Source organism: Dicentrarchus labrax, unplaced genomic scaffold (assembly GCF_905237075.1).
Source record: "Dicentrarchus labrax unplaced genomic scaffold, dlabrax2021, whole genome shotgun sequence".
In the NCBI taxonomy this organism is placed as follows: Eukaryota; Metazoa; Chordata; class Actinopteri; family Moronidae; genus Dicentrarchus; species Dicentrarchus labrax.
In genome coordinates this window covers 11,522,766-11,533,855 of record NW_026136705.1, presented here as the reverse complement: position 1 = coordinate 11,533,855, position 11,090 = coordinate 11,522,766, and the positions used below count along the sequence as shown (strand labels likewise).

The following is an 11,090-nucleotide window of genomic DNA, read 5'->3' as shown; positions in this document are numbered from 1 at the left end:
ATGTGATTTTAATTCTGCTAACCCAATTATATTGTATCATATTGTGTCCACTGTTGACACTCATAATAACTTGTGACACGGAAGCTTTAATACAAGGATGAGGATTAGTTATAGTCATACAAATATAACTTCTGTTGAATCTTGTTTGTCACCTGATGGCTTCTTAAGGACCAGCACAGATGGTTCCACTTCTACCTGATTGGACCAACCATGAGAGATATGTGAGGGAAGTACCAATCAAACACGTTTAGCACACACCTCCACTGCCATAAAAAGAGGCCTAATGAAGCAAATAAATGAAAACACCTGTGTGTTAGAGATATTGTGCCAGTTTTCTCTCTGTGCAAACAGTGCATAGACTACTTACTGCAACTGTCTGCTCTGGTATGTCTTGCATAATTCTTTCTGTCACGATGGAGTTGGCAGGCACTTTTGAAGTTCAAGGTCCCAGATTGACTATTCTTTTTGAAGTAATGTGTGTTGCAAGTTACCGTTGCGTTCAGTGAACAAACATCCAAAGACAATCCAAAACACTGTGGGGGAATTTAACATTGTTTTTATTATATGTAGTGATTTTGTTTGTAAGAAATGTATGACCTTTTAGAGATGAGATTTAAGAGCAGAAATGATGCAAACTCGTCATATTCATTGTAAAAACTGAGGTTTCTGTAGGGTTTTATAATACAGAGAATCTAATTCAAATCATGTGTTGCTTCATTTAGATTATCAAGAGATGCTGTGCTGCAAATGTAAATCTTTCATTCATTTTTCAATCGCGGCCGATTCCATGGGTCTCTTTGGGCCTGTCGATGCGGTAGACAAACTCTGCTGGCATGAAGTAGCCCAGGTACTCTACAGTGTCCGGTGTGGTGTCTATGTAGTAGTGGCCACCTTCTCCATGGTGGCTGAAGCAGTGGGTGTGCTCCACGCGCAGGTCCAAACCCTTAATACACAGCAAACAAATGAACAGAACCATTACAAAGCAGCTTCCTTTCAGAAATGCACTGCCGATAGGTGTTTGAGAGGAGTGCGCTTACTTACAGGGTCTCTGGATACCAGCACTGACTGGCAGATGAGTGGGGCGCTGACCTCAAAGTGCTTGAGCCAGTTGTTGACGTCCTCATGAGTGTTGAGGGGGCAGGCTGAGAACTCTCTCGGCTATCGACGAGCAGACACGAGGAAATAAATTGAAGTATGGAACTGCCAGTCAATATCGATCTTTAGTTCTGTGTCATGGCCAATATTTACCATGATGTGGATTTTAGCTTTCCCTTTCTGGATGATGAAGGTGCCTCCCAGAGCCAGGCTTTTATCAGGGTAGTGACCTTCAAGAGTGTTCCTCAAAGCTGTTACAAGACTGTGGCTTCCTGTTCTCTTCTTGGCCCGCACCTGGATGACCTGCAGGGGCACACGGGTGAAGAAGGCAACTCAGCCTGTGCAGTCACTCTCCTTTAGTTAATGTTTATCCTTTCAAATGTTGGGTGCACATGTGATGCGACTAAAGTGCATGTACAGCAACTTCAGCAAGGTTATTAACTTCCAGATAATTGTGTTTAAGTTCATATATAACCACAGATGTTCATTATTTGCCAAAAGCAAAGTTGAGAATGCATTTTTGAAGGGTCGTTGCAGGCAGCATCGTTCATTCTCAGATAAAGACGGATTACCTTTCCTGACTTCCCTTCACAAGCGTACAGATTGCCCAGCAGCCCAAAGTTGCAGCCAGAGAATTTGTCACTGTATTTTTCTTGCAGACACTGGCCGTCAGCTGGATTGATGGAGGAGAAGTAGCTGCTGTTCACCGCAGGCCTTCCCTCCGCTTCGGTCAGAACCAGAGGCATCAGCTGTGGACAACAATATTTAGTCCATCAACTTATGTACAATACAATGCTTCAGGTTTATAATGATAACATGATATTTTACTGTCGGGAAATCCACTTTTTCACTTTTTACTCTCCTCGGGGAGGATCTGTGATTCAGCATCTCACTAGCAGGATGTGTGGCAGAAAGGTGCCTTTTTTATTCTATTTTTCCATCATTTAACAACCAGTGACTCCTGACAGAATCAAGTCAGTTGCTTCACCGCTGAGCAACTTGTCTCTTGCTTGTCAAATGTGCAGCTTTCAGTCCAAACTCTAGAAGGCAATCGCACAAGCACCTAAAGTTTGTCTTTGTCAATCCAATATTTACTCTGCAGTCAGACATGCTAGTAAAAAGGTGTTAAAGCTATCTGACATTAGACCTGTTAAGTACCAGTTTTTTGGGGGGGGTTTTTGGCTTCAAGTCAATGTTTTGTATGCTATGGAGGTTTTCAAGATGATATCTGGGGTAGTGCTTGAAATTAAAGATGTCTTGTGGTCCTGGGGACAATAAAAACAGCCTCTGGGACACAAAGACACGTGTCTGGGACAATTCTGGGACAGAAGAGAAATGTATCATTACCAATTAAACTATTACGTATATGTGTTACGGAATATGCACCACAAAATGTGAGGTGGCACCGGTACAAGCTCTATGCTACGTCACACGTGTGCTTACACACACAAAATCAATCAGAGAGAACAGTGTTACCGACTTTCTCGCTACATTTAGCGACTTTTCAGACCCTCTTAGCAACTTCATTTCTAAAAAGCGTCAAATTTTGTGACTTATCAATGAAAAGGAGAGAAATATATAATTTATTCCCATGCATGCTGCATTGAATAATTGCAGCAGTCCACAGCTCTTGAGTCAACACCACCAGGGTCTCTCCCTTTCCTCTTGTGCCATGTGCAGGCAGTAAGTACTGTAGGTGTGACGTTTGGGGCACATTTGACCTTCTCTCTCACTCTCTCTCTGGATTAGGGTGTTCCTATAGTTTGTAAATATGTAAATAGTTCGTTTGACCTTCTTTCTGAATCTTTCTCTCCGGATCTCTGGATTAAGGCGTTCCTATAGCTTATGTGTAAATAGTTAGTTTGAGCTTGTAAATATTTAAATAGTTTGTTTGATCTTCTCCGTCCCTTTGCAGAGTTTTTAAAAAACTCTTTTTACTTCAAATGTATGATGTCCCTGTAGTAAGTTTTTGATTATTTGGCAAAATAATATTAACATTTAAAGTGTGTTCATGTCAATTTCCATCGCCGCCATCTGAATTTGCACTGCAGTTTGCAGTGATGCTTTTATTGGTCGAACAGACAAGCAACAGTAGCTCAACCCATGATTAAATAAATAATGAAAACTGGTTGTGGCCAAACACCTGGGGTGATTTCAGGTTTTAGCTTTTAAATTCCATGCTGTACCACAGTGAGTCAATGAAGTGATGCAAGTTACTGGAAAAGTTATTTAACAATATTCATTATGTAGAATAAAGAAATAACTTCAATTTGGGACAATGGTTGTTAAGTGTGGGACAGCTGAAAGTAGCTTTCGGGACAGTTGTGGGACACTGAGGAAAAAAGCTAACATTGAGTCCATCAGGGCCCTCCTCCCTTCAGAAAGCAACACATAAGTAGTTCTAAAGTGGTGTAAGTCAAGATAGTATAGTCAACTGTGGAGTAATGGGGGTAAAAATGACTCACCTCTGCATTCATTCCAATAATTCTGGAGGGGGCCCCTGCTGCACCGAGGAGGAAGGCTCCCGGCAGCTCCAGCTCCTTTGATATAGCGTTCATGTCGTATTCCTGGGAGGAGGAGAGTCAACTACATAATAATCTCATTCACCACAGGCCATTGCTCATTTTCTCCATTGCAATATTCTCCTAAAATATACCTTGTCTTTCTGGACCAAGGGGACCAGGTACGGCACGCCACCAACATCAGTGATGCGAGGATTTCCACACAAGCCTACAGTGTGAGGACAGAGGTGACATTAAGAGACACATATCATAGACATCCAGCGTTCTTCACATGCAAGAGCTCATGCTGATCTATCTCAATCTGTCAATCAATATATCCACCCTGGTCCTTATGAGCAAAATGAGCTGCCACGCTCCTTGTGTGTCTTTATGGCAACATGTGAGCATCAAAGTTGGAGTTGTGTCCTCTTCTACTTAATGTGTGAAGAGGCTTAAAGAGCTCTGTTAGCTCTCTGTTATGTAATGGTTATGATGCTTTTGCAAATAATGCACTAGCGGTTGACCCTTGACCCCTATTCAATTTTAGTGGTGGAAGAAGTACTGAGATCCTTTACTTACGTAAAAGTACTAATAGCACACCGTGGAAATAACCCACTACAAGTAAAAGTATGTAATTATTGTCAGCAAAATGTCCTTAAAGCAGCAAAAGTAAAGGTACTCACCATACAGTGTTTTACTATAACTGGTATATATGGTGTTTTTTGGTTTAATATTACTGCTGCATTAATGTGTATGTTACATTTTACTGCTACAGATGTTTAAGGCTGTGCTGAATGCAGGACTTTTACTATAGGGTTGGTATTGGGACTTTTTCTGATTATACTGTATGTGATGTGTGATGATCTTTAAAGTAACACTTCTAAAGCTGTCAAACAAATGTAGTGTTACTCTAGTAAAAAGTACAATATTTGTTGCTGAGATGTAGTGGAGTAAAAGTATAAAGTTGCATAAAATAAAATGAATGAAATCATATCTGACAAAATAAAACCAATGCATTCATATTTGAAGCTAATGAGAGACTTTGAGAGGCTGGTAAATGAACCTAATACAAAAACACAGTGTTTGGCCTAAGTGTGTAAGGGTTAAATTGTGCACCAATGGACTAAATACACATGCATACGATTTTCACACTAGATCCAGATGTATACTGTGTATACTTTCTAACATGCTGCATACTGTGGAATATGCATGAATTGACAGGCTCTTACCTTTGACAGGAAACTGGAAGGGCTCTTTGGTGAGATCTGGGCACTCCACAACACTCACCTGAACTTCAGCAAAGTTGTTCTCCAGTCCCGCCTGTAACACTGCAACCAGCAACAATGTCTCTATTACTCTCTCTTTATGATCACCCTATTTCATAAACATGCCTGTGTCACTTCGCCTGTGTATCAGAGCTGAAAGCCTTACCACCACGCAGTTCCTCTAAACCTGGAGCGTGCAGCTGAAGCTTTTCAGTTTTGCTGATATCTGCCATAACTGTACTGGAAGGTAATGTAGCAGCAGACTGTTGGCGGTGCAGGAAAAGTCGATTGTTAAAACTGCACTGTATGGGTGAAGTACAACCAAAGAGTAAGTACGAACAAGATAGTTCATATTCCACATAGCGTCCCCTCGAAGTGCAGCCAGTTCATTAGTGTATTTAGTAAAACTGCAACTTTTATTTATAGTTAATATTGTAATTAATCAATTTTAGTTGTTGGGTTGATGTTTAAACTCTGAAATAGGGGGGAAAGTATAGTGTGATATGGAATTATATAGTCTAGGGAATTATATCATATGAAATGACAGGACCAATGTAAAGGACTCATGTATATATCTTAAAGGCTATATCCATGTGTACTGAATAAACAATGTACCTGCTTTAATGTATTTTACTTCTCTAATTGTTTCCATTGCCACGATATTCATTCAGCTGAAGGGTTAATTACATAGATAGACTGGTTATTTGGGGCTAATATTAATATATTATGTTGAAAACAGGATTCCAATGTTTGTTACGAAAAAGGGAACAAACTCAAAATCAACTTATCTTCAACCTAATTTCACAGTCTTCTTCAGCAGATTTTTGTTTGTTTTGCCCTTTAATTTGATTCTAGTAGCGCTTGTTACTGTATGTATTTATGTTACGTTCACTGTTTAACGTGGTGCAGCCGAAACCGGAAGTACACAGAGTGAATCCTCTTGGTTCTTTCAGGGACCGCTGCCTACTCTTTGCTGATTGGTCAGATGACGATTCGTCACGCCGATGACGTTCAATCACTTCCTGTTTGACCCAGAAACACATGTATCTCTTTTGGATGTTTTGATGCCGCTACACGTTTGTTAACGACGTTAGTGAGAAGTTTATTAATCATTATTGATCTACAGCGGACCTTTAATCACACAGAACCAACACATCTGGAGCACGATCAATGATGAACCCATGAAGACCCCCACTCCTTTGCTGCTTGTTTCTTGCTGCGCTTCACAATGGCAGACGTGCACAGTTCTCTATCTTGGACTCAATCTGATGCCCTTGCTGAGGTTGTATCAGCGGAGTCATGCCACATCGTCCTAGAACCATCCCCTCCAGACTATGTGGAGAAAATATCGCGGTATCTTGAGTCCTCTGTGGGGCAGGGCGAACAGGATAAAGTATGTCATGAACCTGCTGAGGCCGAAAGGTAAGGATGTGACCCCCAGATGTCACAGTGATGATACAGCTGCTCATATAACAGCAGCCTGAATGGCTCCAGTTTGTCTCTCTAACTGTGTAATTGTGTCTCTGCAGTGACTCAGGAGACAGCCTGTTCATAACTCAGAAGCCAGTACCTGAGGCTGTGAGATCAGCCAGTCCAGGTCGCTACAACCTACGGAAACACCCCATATTCCTCTCAGAAGAAAGTGATGGGGACAGTTCATCTTCACATGGAGAATCCAGAACTGCCAAGCGGAGTAAAAGACAGAAATGCATACTGCCAAAATACAGTTTCCCTTTCCTCTCAGAGAAGAAGTGGAAGCCCACAAGCACTCTGTTACCAGCCCGGCAGAACACGAGCCTTCATGTAAGGATAACTAATACTTTTTTCTTCCTATTGTTGTATAACAGATGCTTGCCAATGTTACGTGGTGCTAAAGTCTTTCCTTTTTACAGAATTATATGATGGGAGGCTTCTTTAAATGTGTCAGAGAGCTGTGGCAGGGCTATGAAAGAGGAGATGATGTGGAGTCATCTTTACCAACAGTTGACGTGGATGGGGATTACATATCTCCATTGTCAGAGTAAGTTTATTTTACTCTACTAGCCTAGATCCAACAACACCCAGTGGCCACAGATTGTTTTAGTGAAACTAGTCTACATAGCAGTTAATGGTTTTCTTAACTAAAACAAAAATTAAGAATGTGTCAGGCTGGTTTTCAGGCTTATCATAGTACATACAGAGACATCTTTAGTAAAAGTAGTTGATGAGATTGGGGTAATCTTGATGCAGTAAACGTTCTGGTACAACTTGATAAAGGTGATCACAGAAGTATAATACATAAACTGAGGCAGGACCAGTTTCAGCCAGTCTGGAGCATTTTTTGACCGCTGCTGGGTTAATTGGTTATCTTTCATGGCATCTGAGATATCTTTTAAATTTAAACTTATAACTTACCTCTTTAGTCTGGCTTTTTATTTGAATTATTTATTTATTTTCAGAATTTATTTTATTGTATTGCCCCTTTAATTTACTTTGTTGACTCTTATCAATATTATTTGTTTTGGTCTTTTTTAAATCAATTTAAAAAAAATGTATTATGATCTTTTAATCCTTTTTATTTTTCTCATACATTAGTCTAACATTATTTACATTTGTACTGTCTTTAAATTAGCTTGTCGGTCACCTGTAAAGCACTTTGAATCATACTAACCAATATGATAAGTTTTGTACAAATAAAGTTTGATTGATTGGTAATAAAACGCATCTATTCTGTTTATAGAGAGGAAGAGGAAGGGTCAGAAGTTGAAGACATCAAAGTTGTGGTAAGCAGGCTGTTAAAACAAGGAATCTTGCATCTCACAGCACTTTTTGTTTGTGAACTTTGCCATAATCCGTTTGTCATCTCACAGGAAAGGAAACATTTTGTGGCGACATTAAAAGCAAAAAGCCGACACGCCTGGTGCAACCAGTTGAAACAGAAGAAGAAGAAATCTGGTGATGCCAGACAGAAACCCTCACAAGGAGCTAAGGCATCTATATCGAGGGCTACACCATTGTCTTTGGGTACAGTGAGTGCTGATGATGGACAGTCTTCTTGTGGTGTTCTGGTCAAGAGGAAGAGAGAAACACGAGAGATAAAGAGAGGCCTTACCCAAGGAAAAAAGAAGATTGTTTTTCAGCAAAAAGCCAGGGAGGAAGAGCTGTGTGACGACAGTGACGCTACAGTGTGTGAGCTGCCGATCCCAGGGCAGTACGTACAGAACGACAGAGAAGCATCCACAACCGTGACAGAGCCTCAAACTGATGTTTTCCACACAGACGATCTGTCCCAAACAGCACAGGCAGAGGATGAACCTGAAAGCCAAAGTCTCCTCCGCGGTCTCCCAGACCTTATACGTGACACTAATAATGACAGTGTATGCAGTGAAACCGGGGTTAAGAAGAGGAAAAAGAAGAAAAAAGACAGAGATCATGAAAGTGTAGAAGAAGAAAAGAGTCAGGAAGAGCCACAGGGTGTGCATGCTGCAGCAGAAGATACTCCCAGTCTGTCTCAGGATAACAGGGCAGAGCCTCTGGCGTCGCAGACAAGTGATGAGCTGGAATTTAATGAAAGAAATTGTATTATATCACAAGATGATACCATACTGAGACAGGAGGAGAGAGACATTCCCGATTCAAAACAAAAGAAAAAGAAGAGAAAAAAGACTGCAGCAAAAAATGTCGGACAGGAAGTGGATGGAAACTTAGAATTGGATGTGAGAGTGGAGGATTCTGTGTTTTCAGCGAGCTGTAACGTGGACAATAGTGGCAAGAAGAAAAAAAGTAAAAGAAGTGGTGAGGATGTGGAGCAGTTACAGTCTAGCGCGGTTGCAGAACCTCTAAATGATGATGCTGAGATACAGATGAAAAAGAAAAAAAGGAAAAAGGAAGGGAAGATTGTAGTTGCACAGGAATGTGAAGGAGAGGAAGAATCGAATAGGACTTCAGATTTGCCACCAATGTCAACCGGACAGTTAGAGGAATCAGGAGATTGTTTAGAGAAGAATTCTGCAGAAACATTAGAATCCAGATATGTCAAAAGAAAAAAGAAAAAAAATAAGCATCAGTCATCTAATGATGCTACTAAAGATGGAGAAGAAGTCGTAGATGTAAACTTCTCTAATGATGCTTTAACCTTGGAAGAAAGTACGGGGATGTCACTGAAAAAGAAGAAAAGGAAGAAGAAGAAAACTATCTTGGAGGGGGTGGATATCTTTGGCATTCCTGAAGAAAATGAAAAAGCTGAAGATGTAGATAATACCCAGAAAACAAAGGAGGGCCTTGAAGACCAAAATGCTGAACTGGTGACTAAGAAAAAGAAGAAGAAGAAGAAGAAAATGACCAAAAGATCTATCAGTAATATCTCTGAAGACAGCGTGGCTCAAAGCAATGATTCAGTGTCTGCACGTAAAAAGGAAAAGAAGAGGACCTCATCCTTCCTCATTGCTGATGCAGAGGAAAACGACGCTCAGACACACGGGAAACAAAACTCTCAATCTCATGTCTGGGGTGCAGAAAAACCTGCCGTCAGCACGGAGGTAGAATCAGCAGGAAATGTGGCGGAATCTAACAGCGGGGTCAGGAAAAAGAAAAGGAGGAGGAAGGTGACCGTAGAGCTGGACAGTGTGGAAAAAGATCACAAGCTCGATTTTGTGGAACCAAACGAAACACGTCAGAGTGCTTTGCCTGAAACCACCGACGCAGGGGTGAAAAGGAAAAAGAAACGTATGGCAAATGAAAGTGAGTTTGTGGTAGCCCCTGTGGAAAGATTAGAAAGTGCAGCTGATGCGGGACATTTGCCAACTTATGAGGCTGTAGTGCTGAAAAAGAAGAAGAAGAAGAAAAAGTGCAAAGACGAGCCATTGCACGTGATTCAAGAGAGTGCACCAGCTGCCACTGAAGATGATGAATCAGGACAATCTTCACTGAATGCCTGCAGCTTAGTTTCACACAAGAAAAGAGGGAAGCATTTGACCTCTCCTTCGGTTGCGAAGGGTAAATATGGACACAGTGCTAGCAGTACTTCTGACCAAGCGACCAAGGAAACACTGAACATGGTTGAACATGCCTCACCGTCATTAGAGACACCTGGAAATCAGGCATTACATCATATGAGTGATAAGAAGAAAATGAAATCCAATGATAATGTTCTGGTGAAGGGGAACTCAATTACCAAGTCTGTTGAGTTAGAAAACAAAAAGAAGGAAAGAAATAAGCAATCAACTGGCCCCAGTATTATGTCCAGCAGCCCAGTGTTATTAGAGACATCGCTCTCAAAATCTGAAATGTCGTCTTTAGACCGTATCACGAAAAACGGGCACATGAAGGTCAGGCGGAGACTTCTTAATCCAAGTGAGGACTTTCTCACAGACTATTAGAAGGAACTTGATTGAGTTGTAGATTAAAAGACAGAGTGGTGGAGTTTGATCAGTAGAGGAATTCTCCATAATCACCTGGACACAAGTGAAGTGTAAAATGTGACAGTTGTGGGTTTTTGTATTTAAAAAAATCTTTGTTATGTATTATGTTTTGTATCAAAGCATTTTACTGACTGAATGGTTCTTAACCTTTCTGGTGTTCATATGACCTCTGAACATATAATAACACACCATAACAAAACATAATGCTTACTTTGTTTCAAAATATAAGCTATTAGATATTTGGAGGAAAATAATTGGAATCAGTTTGTTTAACCACATTGTCAACTGACCTAACTGGTATAAATAAAATACCTAGCCTGCCAATGGGAGAGAAGTCATGGTCATTTTTCACTGTTATTTGTTTATAGACATTGTCATTTAGACAAAATTCTCATTTATTATCTAATGAAATGTAATCTGATACAATTATTAATTATCTGTTAAAAACTTTCTGTTACTTTTATATTACCTCAACACCAAATATGCAAATAAAGAAAAAAAACAAAAATGGAAAGCAAGAGCTTTAGCATCAAATATGTGTCCTCTGTTCAGTGTATTTTTAAAGACAGACTGATTTATTATAAAATTGTAATCCCATTTATAATCCCCATTTTTACTAAATGTAATTGTAATGGATTACAGTTACCTTTTATGGTATACTTATTTTGTAACTCAGTGGCATGTAATCCATTACTCCCTAATCCTGATTATAGCTTTAACAAAGTGCACCTTTGTTCGAGAGAATGGGGTTAATAGCTAATGTTATACCACTGCTTTAGGTAAAACATTTTCAGAAAGTCACTTGAATTTCATATGCGATCATGTGTTGT

At 40.2% G+C, this 11,090-nt stretch overlaps 2 protein-coding genes across 2 annotated transcripts; one reads left to right on the top strand and one right to left on the bottom strand.

Annotated features, from left to right (window-relative positions):
- Positions 1-540: 540 nt before the first annotated feature.
- Positions 541-5,183, bottom strand: cunh11orf54 (chromosome unknown C11orf54 homolog). The gene is made up of 8 exons (XM_051400022.1): positions 5,028-5,183; positions 4,826-4,924; positions 3,752-3,825; positions 3,561-3,662; positions 1,668-1,844; positions 1,249-1,398; positions 1,042-1,158; positions 541-943 (listed from the first exon to the last, which is right to left on the bottom strand). The coding sequence occupies exons 1-8, from the start codon at positions 5,092-5,094 to the stop codon at positions 770-772; spliced, it is 960 nt and encodes a 319-aa protein (XP_051255982.1). The 5' UTR covers positions 5,095-5,183; the 3' UTR covers positions 541-769.
- Positions 5,184-5,875: 692 nt separating this feature from the next.
- Positions 5,876-10,584, top strand: pho (phoenix). The gene is made up of 5 exons (XM_051399988.1): positions 5,876-6,283; positions 6,391-6,664; positions 6,754-6,881; positions 7,581-7,623; positions 7,711-10,584. Exons 1-5 carry the CDS (start codon positions 6,090-6,092, stop codon positions 10,216-10,218), a joined length of 3,147 nt encoding a protein of 1,048 aa, XP_051255948.1. The 5' UTR covers positions 5,876-6,089; the 3' UTR covers positions 10,219-10,584.
- The last annotated feature ends 506 nt before the right edge of the window (positions 10,585-11,090 follow it).